The sequence below is a fragment of the Pavona decussata genome, unplaced genomic scaffold (genome assembly GCF_977016875.1).
Source record: "Pavona decussata unplaced genomic scaffold, jaPavDecu1.1 SCAFFOLD_65, whole genome shotgun sequence".
Classification (NCBI taxonomy): domain Eukaryota; kingdom Metazoa; phylum Cnidaria; class Anthozoa; order Scleractinia; family Agariciidae; genus Pavona; species Pavona decussata.
In genome coordinates, this window is record NW_028145485.1 from 326918 (window position 1) to 344286 (window position 17369).

At 40.2% G+C, this 17369-nt stretch overlaps 2 protein-coding genes across 4 annotated transcripts in view; one reads left to right on the forward strand and one right to left on the reverse strand.

Moving 5' to 3' along the window:
* The window catches only part of LOC146478223 (CD209 antigen-like protein C), a 33329-nt gene extending 22657 nt beyond the window's left edge, over window positions 1–10672 (forward strand). The window contains exons 1-3 of one of the 3 annotated variants that reach the window (XM_085112486.1): window positions 5267–5356; window positions 9375–9548; window positions 10081–10672. In XM_085112486.1, coding sequence (XP_084968612.1) covers window positions 9383–9548; window positions 10081–10520 — 606 coding nt within the window. In that variant the 5' untranslated portion in view covers window positions 5267–5356; window positions 9375–9382 and the 3' untranslated portion in view covers window positions 10521–10672. Of the gene's footprint in view, window positions 1–5266; window positions 5357–7437; window positions 7571–9374; window positions 9549–10080 lie in introns of those variants that run through there. The other 2 variants (XM_085112485.1, XM_085112484.1) reach the window with 2 other exon arrangements.
* Window positions 10673–11700: 1028 nt separating this feature from the next.
* Window positions 11701–13850, reverse strand: LOC146478224 (uncharacterized). The gene has a single exon (XM_085112444.1). The coding sequence runs from the start codon at window positions 13713–13715 to the stop codon at window positions 11898–11900; it is 1818 nt and encodes a 605-aa protein (XP_084968570.1). The 5' UTR covers window positions 13716–13850; the 3' UTR covers window positions 11701–11897.
* Between the last annotated feature and the right edge of the window lie 3519 nt (window positions 13851–17369).

A 17369-nucleotide genomic window follows, 5' to 3' on the forward strand; every position in this document is an offset into this window, starting at 1 on the left:
TTCGATCGTGTTTACATGTGTTCGGGAAATGCACGCCAGGTCACTAAACAAGCATCTTATAAGCTATTGGCCAAAATCCTTCGACACTACTAGGGAAAAAATGACAATAATACAAACTTCTTAGACCAACATGAGTATATTGAAAGCCACAGGAGGAATATTTCTCATTTTCGTTTCTGTATATTAATTTATAAGCTTTTACCGTTTTCACCAACCTTATTTGCTGTTGTTTTGTATTTGAGGCGAACAGGCAGCCTCCCAGTAGTGTGAGTCCAATGGCTTCTGGACCTAAAGTCTAACCGCACCCAAAGGAAACGAGTAAAATGCCAAAGGCGTGGGTTCACCACAAACGGAGTGGCACAGGCCGCCACCTTCACCGAGTTGTCGAACCTCGCCTCCACAAAAATTAAGGCAACAAAAAAAACAAGAAGTCCTCCAAAAATTGTACAGGAAGGTACAATGACGGAACAAAAACTCGAGACGCTCGTGCAGTAGACCAATGAAGGGCACCGAGGACAGAGAATCCCACACGACAGACACAAACAAAAGATGATAAAGACACAACGAAGACACGAGCGGAGACAGACTAGAGAGAGAGACTGGATGACCAGTTATTCACTCCAGAAGGTGACACGCTAAGTGACGGGTAACACAGAAGGAGCTACGTCTGGTAGAGAGGCGGTGTCGACGGGAAGCATCACAGCAGGACGGCAGTCGGGATCCTTGGCGTAGAAAGCAATGAGGAAGGCCTCTGGAGAATCACCATTCAAGATAAGCAAGGTAGACTCTCCAAAATCTACCATACTGGCAACACTCCCCTCCTGTCGAATTTCGCCCCTTCCAGAAAAAGGGGTATCTTTTAAAGGTCAGGAAAGCTCCCACAGCGGTCACTCTTGTTGGGATAGAAGACTTTCATCGAGACAGGCCCAACACCAGACGTAACACTGAACAGAAGAACAGAGGGGACGGCAACGTAGAGACAATGCCATCACCAGTATTCTTTAGGACACAACTGAATTTTACAGAGCGCAGTTCCTCTCCGGAGAGCTGATCACGCCAGTCCTCACTGAAAGAGCGCAGGAAAACAGATCGTGATGGATCTTGATCAGGCGACAAATTCGTGTCGGGGAAGAAAGATCAGCATCGGAATATACTAACGCACAGCTTCCTCCTAGAACGACGACAACGTAGATGGAGAGAAGAGGAGGCCTCAGGAGACTCGGCGGCAGCAAGAGCAACAACTTCTTCGTCGCCAGAACACATTTCCGCCTCACTCGCCGACTCCTCATCCTCTTCATGCTGCCTGGTAGGGACGAAGTCCATATCCCATGCCTCTTCCCAGTCGGAAGCAGCGATGACAGGGGCAGGAGCGGCATCGAGAGCTGGAGCATCCGCAGCCGAAGCAGGAGGGTTAGCAGGCGCAGAACGAGGGGCAGAACCCCAGACATTCGACACTCCCAGGCGAGAAGGCCAGGCTAACGGCAACGCCGACAGAGGCCGTTGAGAGGACAGGATTTACCCCTTTGTCCAGACTATTTACATACACTGCAAAACGCGAGCTGGCGACGACGTCTTCACCACACGACCACCAAACGGACCGGAGAAGCTCCGGCAGGACAGCGGAAGAGCCAACCAAACGATAACTGTACGCCGCAAAAAAGGTCACCAGGATGTTGGGACGCTGGAGGGCGTCCTGCATGATGAACAAAAAAAATCAATGAAGGAGAAGAACGCAAAAGTTAAGGCCTGCTCACCGCGGAGCGAAGCTGGAGGGGCGAGTTAATGGCCGCCAACCAAGCCAAGAGAAAAATCTCCCAAAAACTTTTTGGAACGAAACCCAAATAGCGACACTTACCCATGCGATATAGCCGAAAAATCCCACCACAAACTGTCAGGGTTCTCGGTAGTTTCGTTTCTTCAGCTTTTCTAGATTTCATCCTCTGGTTGTTTCGGTCGCCACAGTTTGTAAGTACAGCGGAACGACTGCCTTCGGGCCGTGAGAATGTGGTCGTAATAACGGGGTGGTCGGATTAACGAGGTTGTAAAATCAAGTTAATTACTGGACTTTCAATTGGTTCGGGGCCAAAAAGTTGTTGCAATAACGAGGTGGTCGTAAGGCGGGGTTCCACGTATTATTTCTCATGTTCACGTGTGTTTGGGCCAAAGTCCTTCGATACTACTAGGAAAAAAATTGACAATAATACAAACTTTCCAGTCCACCGTGAATATGTTGAAAGCCACAGAAGGAATATTTCTCATTTTCGTTTCTTTGTATTAATTATAAGCGTTCACCGTTTTCGCCAACCTTATTAGTTATATATAACATTTGCAGGTAAAGTTCTCTAGTGAATACAAGCATTATGGGCGCGATACATGGATGGCATATCTCTGTCAATAAGCTGATATTTATGACGGAATAATTTCGTCAGTCTTAACAATCATTTTTGAAAAACGCGAAGATAATTGTCCGTGTTCCAATTCACAGTCCTCGAATTAGCTTTCTACATAGCACACGCTGATGAATGGAAGAATGAAAGTTATAGAGTATTTCTATTTACGTTGGAAAGTCAATCAGAGAGGTTAAGAATGACGTTTACGGCAAACGGCAAACGTGAGATAAGACCACGTGACCATGTTTATGCTATATTTGCCGCTTGCTGTTTTCAGTTTCTCTGTCAAATCGAGTTGTTTTGCGTTAGCATCAAAGGCCAGAATTAGTTTGCAATATTCTCATTTTTGTACTCTTTATTTCAGTATCTTCGTTCTGCTGGTACCTATTAACCCTGCAATCCACCCATCATCCACTACGGTCTTGCTTGCTTTGTTTGCTGTATGGACCATTTCAAAGCCATCGTCGGCTCCTGTCACAAGTTCAACGTTTTGGCCATTACGCATGCGTCTACGCGATTTAGAGACCTAAATGAAGAAAAAAAAAACAAATTTTAATGTCACCATCGCATTTCAATCCCTTCGTGTACAATAACAGTTACTTGAAGGTTAATTTAGGCTTTAGCTCCAGCAAAACTCCTGTAGCTCAGTGATAGAGCATCCGAACTACTAATTGGAAATTCTTAGGTTCAAATCCTGATAGAAACACTCGGATTTCCTTCTTCCGAGTAAGCCCATGTTCTCATATTTTGTATACCTCCATGACGTGTACCTCAGATCACGCGTTCCTGCTACAGATCTTATATAAGTTGCATGAAAGAAAGGATTAAGGAGCCAAAAGCAAGGGAAACATCAGCTGTTGTTGATTCCTACTTTGTGATTGACGTTAAATCGATGAGGCGGTTGAAATAAAAGCCGGAAGGAATACCTCTCAGGCTATATATTTGTGGGAAATCCAAAAATTTCGCAAAATATGCGTTCGCTCTAGTACGTCCTATATGTCCTTTCAACCCGTAGTCAAAATTTATTCTAACACCTGAATACATACAAGTTTAGTAAACAAATTGATGGCTGCGAACTCAAACAGCTCAAACCTGATTTTCTAAACACCTCAATGTGCGTTCTTGCACCCATTTCTTTGACACTTTTTAGTATATTTTTAAACCTTTTTCGAATATTTATCTTTTGTTTTTGTTTTTTGTTTGTTTTGTTTTAGTTCAAATTAGTTGACGTTAGGCCTGGCGATCACATTAGATTTCAAGCTGTAAGCTGGTGATACGAAACTAAAGTATACAATGTTTTGTTAAATAATTAACAATTATTTGACGAGGTTAAGCAGAATATCGTGATTTCTCAGTGGCGAGCAGATCACTCTCTGGCAGCTCAGGGAAGCGACTTGCCATTTTCACCCAAGAACGTGGTTTCAATTACGCAATGTAAATTTGCAGCAAAACACAGTTGGACAGTATTGCTAGGACCTTTTTCCGCATTTTTAATGACATATTAACCAAGCCCTTCGAAACGAAAGAAATTAGGTTTCCTGTGTAACGAAATTTTGAGCAAAAATTTTTTCAACGAAAACTGTAGATTTTATTTACATCTCTATCCGAATTTCTGAGGGTTTATCTCGAACGCAACCATGATTCGAAAAAGGAAGGCTGTTGTCACTAGCAACTACACTGAAACGCACGTGTGATTGAAATGCAAAACGCGAATGATCGAAAGGCTTGTCCCCCCCTTCAGCTGATTTTATTCGGTTGATAAGTAGCAATGTTCAGTTCCACTTCAAATTAGCGTTCTCTCTTTTTGAGCAGGAGCTGACTTTTCCGAGTGGCATTAACCTAACTAACTAGATGTGATAACAGTGTTTATCTGAATATGCTCTTCTCCAGAACAGACGACAGCAAAAGGTCGTTCAGAAAATACGTACTCAAATTTCTCGGATCTCGCATTCTGAGTTTTCCAGCGGTCGCTTCTCTAACTTTTCGCGTGTCTTAAAGTCGTCGCGTTTGTCTGAAGAATAAGAGAGTAGACATTTTAAGTTCCTTCAAACATTATTTCACATTGATGGAGCGCTCTTTCCCTCCGAAGTCACTCCAACAAACACGACCAAGAAAGTGCCTGGTGGTATCTCCAGCATTGAAAGGAATGCCTACATGCTACATGAACTCTGAATTATTTTGGTTAAACTCGGCGGACTAATAAAAATCCATCACAACAGAACTAATGCAAGCACGTACCAGCTACAAATTGAAGGTTCCGTTATCTTTGTTTAATTTTTCTAGCTTTTGTTTTTAATTGTTCATGTTAGGGTGTCTTATTTTCATGTTTAAATGGTTAACAACAATAAAAATTAGAATTTTGCCCGTCAATTGTCGTGTTGAAATCATTCACAGCTGCGTTAGAAAAATGAATTTCATCATATTGTCCCTTCCTGGGGTATATCTGAGGGCGAGGTTTCAAGACTGCACTAGAAGTTTATATCCCAAATTTCTTAAATTTTGGAAGCAAACAAAGAAAGACATCAGCCCTGATGGACTTTTACTGAATTCAACAATAACATGCTCGAGGTGGACAGCCTTTGTTTACGGGGAAGGAGGCATATATTAAGCACCGTAATTTCGCCAACATTTCATTTAAATGCTAATTTAAAAGAAAAATTCTACAGTACTGGCAAACTTCATTTAATTTAGCAAGATGAATGTATTCTTAAAGCACGTTTCGTATCAGTTCCATTTAACATTGGGATATTTCATAAAAGCCGATTTTGATTGTTCGAGAAGGGGTTATTGTTAGTGCCAACTACACGGAACGGATAATACGTAATAAGCATAACTTGAGTGATTGATACTGACTTTGTCTACTGCAAACGTTTATATATTCAATGTGATGATCAGCAACAATGTAGTCACTTCGGACTAGCGTATACAGATCGGATTGTGTTTAAGAGTTGGCTGTGTTGCCAAGGGTGAGTGCTGAGGGTTTTCTCAGTGGAAGGTGAAAAAGATGTTGAAAGCTTGTTAATTGGGCGTTGAATTAATTTTAAAAGTGCTTAAAGCTTTCACTCAACATCGATTCAACATTTCCTTTGTTCTCGAAAATGCTGAATGGCGTTGAAGCCGTTTGACAACTCCGTTCAGTTTTTGCCTCTAATATTTTACCAACACCAGTTCAATTTTTGATGAAGGAATGTTGTTCAAGTGTTGCTGAATCGCTGCAAGCCAAGTGAACGAGACTTGAATACTATTATCAGTGATTCTTCAGTGCGTTGACTATTTTCGGGTAATTAAATTTTAAATGGAATAAAAGTTAGTTCATAGCTCTTTTTGCAGACTGATTTATTGTTGTGCTGTAAGTTTTTTCGGAAAAAAACTTTCTTATTGAAAATGCGCACGTTTTAAGCTTGTTCTGCTATTGTGAATTTCTTTCGTCTATCATACTCTTTTAAAAATGGTTGACTTTGAGAGTTTTACGATGAGAAACAGTGTACTCTGTAAGCAGAATTAAGATAGGAATTTTAGAAATAAATCCCATTTGTGTCAGATTTTGCCAGTATATAAGTACTTGAAGTCGTCTAGACGCGCAGATTAGCGTGTGTTATAAAAGAAATGGTAACAGACGCAACAGCTCTCCAACCACAAACCAGCCGTGCAATCAATTTTCGAAAGCGTTTGTTAATTCATTGAAAACGAATTTCCTTTATCAATTACCTATGAGAGTAAAGGGTCCTGGAATTTTAGACGTGCAGCTTACGGTTGTCGAGTTGGCAGGTTTGCTAAGCACTCAAGAAGCCGGCTAGCAATTGAACCTCCCACTTGCATCCATATCTCGATAATTGCACGCTGCGCGTTTAGCATTAATTCTTAATTAAATTTTCGAACTTCTCTATAATTCCAAGACCGTTTATTTTCAAAGGTAATTGGCACAGTAAAAGGATATTAGTTTTCAATGAATTAACAAACGCTATCGAAAATTTTTTTCTTTTTCTTCTTGGTGAGGATACGGAAAAAAGTTTAAAATCTGAACTCTGCGTTCAAATACTCAGATTCTCAAATGTAGGAAACAAATAGTATAGAAATTAAAGGCAACAGAAAAGCTGCGTTTATTAACAAATCATATTAAATTTTAAACATTGTAATACCTGCATGCTGGATTATTTCGGATGAAAGCCATATGAAAATCTTTCATAGTATCGGCGCTAATGGAACCAAAAGCGACAAGTTTAAACTTCTCGAAAAAACATGTAAACTTTCATTTCGGCCTTATATCTTAAACTATGTCTGCGGCCAAAGCTCGTTAAATCGGCACATCTAGGACAGCGCTTTTAAAAACAAACCAATATTTTGATCCTCAATATGTACATTGTACTTGTATTAGGCTAAATGAAATTATAGATTCATCGTGCTAATGGTTTAAACAATTAAACGTTTGACGTTTCATACAGGTCTGCTGCAAAGTGAACGAAATACAAAAACTTGAAATTCACGGTTGTGATATATTGCAGTCTTCCGCTTTAAATTAAGTAAGGTTTTATAAAAATTCAACTTTTTACAAAATTATGCACCGTGAACCAAGCCGTCGATTCTGTTTTCCATTTTATCCATCAATTATTCAGAAACCTTCAGGGCTCACCAGTGATAAAATTTAAACAAAATACTTAAAAAGCTGTCTCCTGTGTGCCCAAATACATATTGATCTGCTCGAATACTTAAGCTGAAATATTAAGTTGAAAAAAGTTTTAGGAAACGGAATTCTATTTCCTTAATTTATTAGCTGTTTGTTTTACCAAATGGTAGGTGAGCTTTTTTCGCAATTTTAATAACATATTTACCCAACCCTTCGATACGAAAGAAATTAGGTTTCCTGTGTAACGAAATTTTGAGCAAAAATGTTTTCAACGAAAACTGCAGATTTTATTTACGACTCTATCCGAATTTCTGAGGCTTTATCTCGAACGCAACCATGACTCGAAAAAGGATGGCTGTTGTCACTAGCGAGAACACTGAAACGCACGTGTGATTGAAATGCAAAACTCGAATGATTAAAAGGTTTGTCCCCTCCTTCAGCTGATTTTATTCGGTTGATCAGTAACAAAGTTCAGTTCCACCTCAAATTAGCGAACTGTCCGTTTGTGCTTTGGAGCTGACTTGACCGAGTGGAAGTACGGTGATACAACTGAAAGGTACTGAACGATCTCAACCTTTTAACTTAACCAACTAGATAAGATAACAGTGTTTATCTGAATATACTCTTCTGTAGAACAGACGACAGCAAAATGTCTTTCAGAAAATACGTACTCAAATTTCTCCGATCTCGCATTCTTGCGTTTTACAACGGTCGCTTCTCTAACATTTGGCGTGTCTTAAAGTCGTCCCGCTTGTCTGAAGAATACTAGAGTAGACATTTTAAGTTCCTTCAAAAATTATTACACATTGATGGAGCGCTCTTTCCCTCCGAAGTCACTCCTACAAACTCGACCAAGAAAGTACCTGGTGGTATCTCCATCATTGAAAGGAATGCCTACATGCTAAATGCTGAATTATTTTGGTTAAACTCGGCGGACTAATAAAAATCCGTCTCAACATAACTAATCCAAGCACGTACCAGCTACAAGTTGGAGGTTCCGTTATCTTTGCTTAATTTTTCTAGCTCTTGTTTTTAATTGTGCATGTTATGGTGTCTTATTTTCTTGTTTAATTGATTAACAAAAATAAAAATTGGAATTTTCCTCGCGATTTTCGAGTTCAAATCATTCATAGCTGCGTTAGAAAAATGAATTTCATCATATTGTCCCTTCCTGGGGGTGGATCTGAGGGCCAGGTTTCAAGACAGAACTAGAAGTTTAAATCCCAAATTTCTTAAATTTTGGAAGCAAACAAAGAAAGACATCAGCCCTGATGGACTTTTAACAGGAAATTTGAACGAATGTAAACATACGCTGATTCTGACCAATATTTCTCTGACTATGTAATCACTGACAAGACAAGGCGAACGAAATTATAGCATTCATTTTCCGCCTTGATATTGAAACTAAAATTGAAATGAAAAACAAAGCTTTATATTATCTCAATTGGATTAATTATTACCATTGCATTTTTCTTAAGTGAATTTTGTTTCCCCAGAAAGTCTTCATCCAGAATAACCTCCATTATAGTCCCGTTTGTTTACAAGTCCATTTTAAACATAAAAACAGTTATTTTCTTTAGTTTCATTGGTAAGAAGTTACAACTGCTGTTTACATAGGCCTCTACCGCTGAAAATTCCTGAATTTCTCGCTCAGTTAAACTGCGTCACTGGCCTTTGTGTCGTTTAGTTGAAACTAGGGTTATAATTTACACAGAGTAATTTCTGCATTTTGATTGGCTGAGAGGATGTCAATTTATCCTAAACAGTGCAAAAAAGTGAAATTTTCGGTGCAGGCGGTGAATTGGTGCAATTTACAGAGTAACAACAGTTTTTTTCGTTGTACACGTTTTTTAATCAGTCTTTCGGCTGTAAAGTGTTCTGAACGACAAATTTCAGATGCTTTGACCAGTTATGCAAATATTCGTACTAAGACGCATCAGCGTAAAACTTATGACAGGCTGCCAATCTCCCATGTTATGGGCGGAGCAAATTCACGTCACGTAACCAAATAAAATAGCGCGAAGCGAATTTTTGTGTGCAAAATAATCACACTTTAAAAATTTTAAAAGGCTACAAATAACACGAGCCATATACCTTTTACAGGTTTTCAAAATATGCAAATAGTTTACGGTTATAAACAGGCATGTCACTTTTTGAGATATGTCCAGAAATGCACGCTTGTAAGATGCATGAACTGTAGGATAGACATCTCAATGTGTTCCCAACCCTAAATTCTTACTAAAACACAAAAAATTATGCCAAACATGAAGTCATATGAAAAAGGTCTGTCTTATATATAAAGTACAGGGTTAGGTGCATTTCTGGACATAAATGGACTCTCTCTCACTCTCCTTCCGCAGAACCAAAGATGGTTTTAAAGGAAACAGTGTTCATCATATTCTTTATCCTGTCTCCGATCGTAGCGGATGTTGAGGAAGAACTGCAGAAGGAGATAGACGAGTTTAAACAAATGATTAATGAACAGGTCCTGAAGGCCCTGCATGATCTGTCAACAACGGCTGGAAACTGCATAGGTACGATAATTGTACTGTTATAACAAGTTAAAAAACATGAAATAAAAAACATTTTTTAAATGACCCCTTGTTCATTTTCCCAGAGAAGCTGCCTGAGTAGAGGTTTGACTGAATTCATAACTTTATAAAATTTCTTCTCTTAATTAGTAATTCTCTTGCAGAGAAGCTAAAACTATTTTAGCTTGAATGCTAATTCCCAATAGGGATGCAAATTAATTTCGTTATTCGGTTTGGATCTAAAAAAGGCAAACCCTTAAAATCCTACAAAAAAGCAAAAGGTCAATTTGTATCGCTGGGAAAGAGTATAAAACGTTTAATGCCGTTGAAGTTGATATATAACCCAGTTGCTTAGTTAACTTTGAACTTTACCTTCCTGGTGTGGCATTTTTTTAGTTTCAATTATGCAAAATTTGCCTAATAACATGTCAACCTATAAAAATTGTATATTCTCTGACTATGTAGACATATCTGAACAAAAGGAAGAATGCAAACAGACCATGGTATATTTATTTCCATTTTTTTGCTTTATCAGGTTGTCCAACTGGCTGGATTACACATGGAAAATCGTGTTACTACATCCAGAATACTCCAACCGAAACTTGGAGTGCTGCTCGAGCAGTTTGCAAAGGTCTGGGTGCAGACCTGCCTATAATCAAATCAGCAGATGAAAACAAGTTCATCGGTGACCTGATGTTTAAACAGTTTTTTCTCACGGACGCTGGTGCGTGGATTGGAATCCAGCGAAACCAGACAGATGATAAGCTGTACTGGATTGATGGCACTCCAGTAGCCGGAGGGTATACTGATTGGGCACCAGAGAGTCCAAACAACGACGGAGGTAACCAGGATTGTGGCCACATATATGGTGACACTGGTCCATTCTACGAGTATAACAAAAGAAAGTGGAATGTTGTACCCTGCGCTTGGAAGGGTGGGTTTTTTTTTGTTCTGTGCGAGAAGTCTCTGAGATAGGGAGTACAGCTCCTTCTTAGCGCGCAGCCGCTCATGGGGTTTCTTATCGTTTTAAGTTAAAGGGGAAAATACTAACTAATCAAAGCCGGACTTCTAGTCAACTTGTATTGTAAGTTAAGGTCAATATATACTGAGTCAATTAAAGAAAAAGGTGTTGGATACATTACTTCTAAATGTGGTTTTATTTGTGTGCCTTTTGGAGTAATTTGGTTGGGGGGGGGGGGGGGGGTTCTTCTGCCGTTTATTCTCTCTACTCCACCCCTGCACGGAGTCAGCAAGGGAGATCATGACATCTGCGCGATGCGGGTGCCTTTATTATCTTCGTAGCTTTCTTGGCCCTACCGGTACACAATCTATTATTTTGGTTCTTTTTTAGGTTTACCGTTGACATCTCCACTCACTGAGGTTAGGCTTCGAGTAAGAAACTTCCAACTCCTTTAAAAAGCGTTTGGAGTTCTTCATCGTTAACATCGGCTTCTGACAGAGCCCCATAAATAGTGGCTCTCGTGACTTCTATAATTATTCCTTCAAAAACGTTCCCCACCGTCTGACGCCTCCGGCGAAATGAAATGTTGGCAGTTATTCTGTGGACTTTATCGTGATCCATGTTTCCCATTAACTCCTTGATCTCAGGTGTTTCTTCAACGTGGTCGGTTCTTCGTTGGGCCACCATACGTGTGAATGCATTTGAGAAAGTATGTGTTGAAACCACCACAACGGTAATAAAACCTCCAGAATTCTGTTGCAATGTTTTAAAACACGCTCTTATTAAGGGACATGAGAGGAGGGAAGAAAAGGCGAAGAAACTGCACTGAAGCGAATCGATTTAAACTAATACAAGCAAACAAAACGTTAAAAATTGGACCAGCGTAAAATTCAAACCTCGACGGAAAACAACACATTTTTATTTAACAACAATAAAGCGAACTACGTCGCCATGTTAAAATTCGAAAACAACATTAAAGGCCGCGCGCGGTTGTGGGATACAGCTTTAAAATTTCTACCCCCAGTCCCCCAAGTTACGTCACCAGATTACCCGGGAAGGATGAGGAATTTCTAAGGTTATTACGTTCATACCATAAGCAGAGTTATATACTCTATTGAAAAGGAATTGTAGAGCTCCGCTTTTAGTTTTGGTTAAATATATACATATATTCCCATGAATAATTCTTCCAAATAGTCTAGATAAAAGCAGTGAGGAAATTAATTTTATGAAAAACACGATACTCCTGAGTTTTATAACAGACATGTTTCGGCAGTTGCCTCTGCCATCTTCAGAGTGAAATGAACTTGTAACAAATTACAGTAGAATATAAAGGCTAAAAAAATTACAATAATAATAGAAATAATTAAGACCATAACAATAGTAATGCAAAATTAAACAGAAAGTTTTAAATTAACATGTTTGACTTGTGCGTTGAGTGTAGGTTTTTCCCAAACTATGTGCAACGCCTCTTTGATTTTAAGGGCAAACCGCGTGGATGCCTGATCGATAACGGCAAAATTGTCGCGGGAGCATGCAGAGCGACATGTTGGCGAAGTCTCCAGATGTTTGAAGATGTGTGAGGCCCTGTCCGTTTCCAAGTGTTCCCTTACACATGTGTTGAAATGTCTGGTGGTCTCTCCGACATAGCAAGCTCCACAGCCTGCGCACGAAAATTTGTAAACCACACAGGATCGGAGTCCATTGGGGATAGGGTCTTTCACACTAAAGAGGCTACCTACTTTAAAAGAGGAAAACGCTAACACTATGTTTGCATTATTACAATAGAAATGTGAAAGTCGACGAATGCGCTTTTGAGCGATGCTAGAAAAATAACCTATGTAGGGTAATTTGAAATAAAAGGTATTAGGCGCTTGTTCACCAGTTGATCTTATATAGTTGCCTGTTACATACTGAGTGACACTGCGGTTAATGATTGTTTCTATTAGCCTGGAAGGATACATGTTTTCCTTTAGGATGAATGTTAGCGAGGCGATGTCCTCAATAAACGCTTGCCAGGTGTTACAAATCTTGAGAGTTCTATCAACAAGTGTCTTGACTAGCCCAATTTTGTATGAAAATGAGGTAAAACTAGAAAAACATGTTAATAAGCCGGTAAATGTTTTCTTGCGGAATGTTCTAGTCCCAACCGTGGGCCCCGTGTTATCAATGTACGTATCTAAAAAGGCCAGTTTATGATCTGATTCCGCTTCCATTGTGAATCGTATGTTGGGATGACGGGAGTTGATGAAATCAAAAAATAATAAGGCATCCGACTCCGTATGGAACAGACAAAAAGTGTCATCCACATACCGTCGATAGAATAGAATTTCCGACGGGGAAGTGTCTAGCCAATTCATTTCATGGTGCCCCATAAAAAGATTTGCCAAGACAGGTGCAAGTGGCGATCCCATTGAAACACCGTCTATCTGGTCATAAAATGACCCATCAAAAAGAAAATGCGTTTGAGAGGTGGCTATGTAGAAAAGCTTTTTGAGATCATCGTGTGCGATATTGAAGTCAGCAATACCCTTGAAAATATATTCAACAGCGAGATTTATACTCTCTTCCAAAGGAATGTTTGTAAACAAGCTCTCAACATCAAAGGATACCATGTGTTTGCCCTGCATGGAGAGGCTTTGGATCTCCCGTACAAATGTGAAAGTATCGCCAGCACAATGTTCAGACGGAATATGAGGCTGTAAAAGACTGCAAAGGTATTTAGATAGCTTGTAGTTGTAGGTACCAATAGAAGAGATGATCGGGCGAAAAGGTGGTATTGTGTTAGGTGCATGGATCTTGTGCATCTTGGGCAGGCCGTATATTCTAGCCGGCTGGGAACCAGTAGGATAAATGTTACTATAAGTTACATCGTCCAAGTGGCCGTTGGTCTTGAGTTTCCGGAGGAAACGTTGTAGCTTAGCTTCTCTCTGTGTTGTTGAGTCATTCTCTAGAGGTTTGAATTTGGTTTGATCATCAATTATCTTTCGTAAGCCTGTGTTGTAATCGCTTTTGTTTAACACAACAACGCCGTTTCCCTTGTCTGGTTTTAAAATGACAATGTCCTTGTTGCGTTGTAATTCTTTCAAAATCTTATGTCTCTTGATGTCCTTTTTTGAGGGATGAAACGTAGAAACATAGGAGTGTGCCAAATGCGACAGATCAGTAGCCAGTTTTCCCGCCATTTTAGAGTCTTTGATGTTCTTGTGCATAGTATGATGGATAAGTTCAAAGCAACTAAAGACGTCAGACTTGCTTATTTTGGGTGGACAAATGGAGTGATTTAGTCCAAGCTTTAAAATACCAAGTTGTTCTTGTGTAAGCCGTGTTGAAGAGATGTTAGTTACCGTATCGTTTTCTCGTGTAATCTTCTAACTGTATCTGTAACAACGCGGTATTTTTATTCACTATGGGGTCCAGTTAAAAGCACATGCTCCTCGCACCTTAGAGTCTTCATGCTCTTTGGCCAGCGGTTGGTCGCCAGTAGAGACTCTGGGGAACCGCAGGATTTCTTCAGTAAAACAATGCAATCTGTTGCGAGGCAGCCAATCAAGAAGATTAAATTCTGTTCGAATTCCCCAGAGTCTCTCTTGGCGACCAACCGCTGGCCAAAGAGCGTGGGGACTCTGGGTGCGAGATTGGGAGCTGCCATGGTCGACAAAGGCACAAAGGTATAGATTTGTCTAACCCTACAAGGATAGAGGAGCTCGCCGAAAAATTTGTGGTTTTTTACTTATTCTATTCCGTCCCCAGCCGCAGCCGAGCTTATCACTTGACGAATAGTGTTAAATTCCTGGCAACAATGTGAATTAGTCATTCGAAATGATTGGGTTGATCCAATCCCGCCATTTGCGAAGCTCGCGTAAGCTAAAGGAAGTTCTGATCGAAATCTGAAATAGATCCCTTGGGGTCACGTGATGTCGCGGTTTCATAAAATGAAACCTATGATGTTTTGCCACTAATAAATGATTAGGGGAAATGTTATTAATACTGTAACAAAAACGTAATGTAGGATTTTGATTTTCAATTTGGTTTTGCAGGTGAAAATAAACGATAGAGCTGAACAACGTTTCGGAGTCGTCAAAATCTCGTACCCAGAGTCCTCAGGCTTTTTGGTCAGCGGGGCGGCGCCAGGAGAGACTCTGGGATAATGGAATTTCTTATCCCAGAAAACGTGGGATTCCGGTCTTAGTGCGCATGCTTAAGATTAAAACGGAAGTCAAAATGCCCCAAAATGGCAGCCGTGTTTTTGTTATTGGGCCTGAAGGTTTTATCGGGCCTTGAAACTGTTCGAGAAAGCCAAAATTGATTCTTAAACGCGATCAAAAGGCACTGGATTTTTTCCCCGTAAGACCGGATCAAAGCAACTGGATTTTTTTTCATGTAAGAGCGATCGAAAGGTGGACTTGATTCGACGTTGCCACAACAGACAAGTAACATATTTCTTTATTACTGTTTATACTTATAAATAAAAAGGAGCCATCACTTCTCCTCTCACAGAACTGAGCAACTGACTGTGTTTTGAATTTATGTTCAAATTACCTTCTCCCCTTCCCTTAACAGTTTACGTCCAAATGGGATTCAATGAACACATACATGTTACCATTTGACAATAATTTAAATCACCTCTTAATATTAGTAATATTTACTGTTGTAAATTGAGTTTTTTTGTCTCAAAAATTGTTAATTTTATTAGACCGAATTGTGTGCATGCTTTTCTTAAAGTGATTTTAAGAATGTCATATGTGTCCGAATGCAAGCTAGTACAATTTCAACATCAGCATATTTTAATAATACATGCCATGAATTCAAGAGCAGCTTTGAAGTTTTTCTTTCTGAATAAACATTCCTTTTGCCTAGCTTTTGGCAAAACTGATAGAGAGTGCTCACATCTTGCATGCTTCTAGTGCTGTAGAGTTGCTCCCAGGTATACTAATAATGTATCTAGAAATAAAATGAAGTAGTATAACAGAGATTGGATAATTGTGCCAACAGGCTTTGAAAATAAGGATAGTGAGTTGTGTTGAGGTTTAATTTGTTAATTATTCTGCCTTACCACAGAGTAATTATATGAGAACTGTATGGAGAGTGGTAATCATGCCACCTCTCATCAGTAAATTGGTTATAATGTGATTGTTGAGACTGTTGATAACTTGACTATAACATTTCATTTAGTCAGTAAATTTCTATACCATGCATATAATCTCCCTATTGGTCTGTTCCTGTATACATGTAATCACGGTAAAATAATTTAAAACTATCTTATGTGAGTTCTCTTATAATTTTGGGTGCAGTGTAGGAAGCACAAGGAAGCGGCAGGTCTATTCCGGGGGTGAGGGGTGGGGGGTGAGGGATGGGGGGTGAGGGGTGAGGGGTGGGGGGTGAGGGGTGAGGGGTAGGGGGTGGAGGGTGAGGGGTGGGGGGTGAGGGGTGAGGGGTGAGCCAATTGTTCGAAACGAATTCAAGTCTGAAATGTCAGCCGTCTCTTCTCCCTAACCCACAGGGGGTTATGGGGAGGAGACAGCTGACATTTCAGACTATAACAACTCAAGATTCAAGACTGTAGTTTCTTTCCCCTATTTTACTGAGATCTGAGGCGCATCTAATACCCGACATTCACTAATGGAGTGTATTGTAATGTGGGACATGTGACAATGATAAGTTTCCTGAGAACTATAATTTTTACACTATTGCTAATTTATTTGAATTTAATCAGTGATTTAATTCACACACTATCTTAGGTGCTAAAACAAAATGGGTTCCATAGCAGCCCAGAAACCCCTTTCACTTTGTCATAGTGTCTCCATATGTGACCCTCCACGCGAAAAGAGGGCTTATGGATTTCACTCCAAATAGTGAATTTTTTTCACCGTCACGGCGCGTGTATTTGAAACTTCACACCGTGAGGTGCAAATTTCATGCCGTCTTCACGCTATTCCGAAACGTTTTCACTCTGGGAGTGAATCTGAAGACTGGGAAATAAATTCACGCCGCCCGGTCACGCCGTGAAAATAAAATTATAAAGGAGTGAAATATTTCACGCCGTGAAATGTAAACCTCGCCGTGAAACTTTTCAATGGCGTCAGAGTGAAAAATAATGAAAATAATTTACTAGGATCCGGTTACGTATCGCGGCGAGTTTAATAAACAAAATGCCCCAGTAAACATACTTCTGAAGTATTACAAAGCTTAATCCATTATTTACGCCAAAATTTCACAAATAAAACACAATATCCTTAATAATATAGTGTTTTGCTTTTGTTCAGCCAGGTCAACTTTCAGGTCAACTTAAGAACGTGTTTTGTGATCATTTGCATGAAATCAACATCTTGTGATAATGTTGTCAACAGCCTGTCAAAGTTCATTATTCCATTGGTTGGTTTATCGGTAGCCTGAGAAATGAGGCGCCTCTTATCGCGCTTAAGTATGACGCGGCTGTTGGCAGACGTAGTATCTCAGAACTATAAACCTGTGATCAGGCTCTCAGTGATAATGTTGTCAACAGCCTGTCAAAGTTTCGAACAATTGGCTCACCCCTCACCCCTCACCCCCCACCCCTCACCCCCCACCCCTCACCCCTCACCCCTCACCCTCACCCTTCAACCCCCACCCCTCACTCCTCACCCCTCACCCCCACCCCTCACCCCCCACCCCTCACCCCCGGAATAGACCTGCCGCAAGGAAGGGGTCAAAAGATTGGGGAAATTGTGTTTATATTATAAATTGAAATAATTTTGGTGGGGCCTGACTTCATCTGGTTGTGAAGTGCACACTTTAACTACAGTGGTGGTTGGACACGGTCCGAAGAGCATCATGGTAGCAGTAATTGGCCAATCACATCACCGTATGCTTTCGCCAGCGTTTAA

Coding starts and splice junctions, on each gene's coding strand:
- LOC146478224 (XM_085112444.1), bottom strand. CDS start 13,715: ATGCACAAGAACATCAAAGACTCTAAAATGGCGGGAAAACTGGCTACT.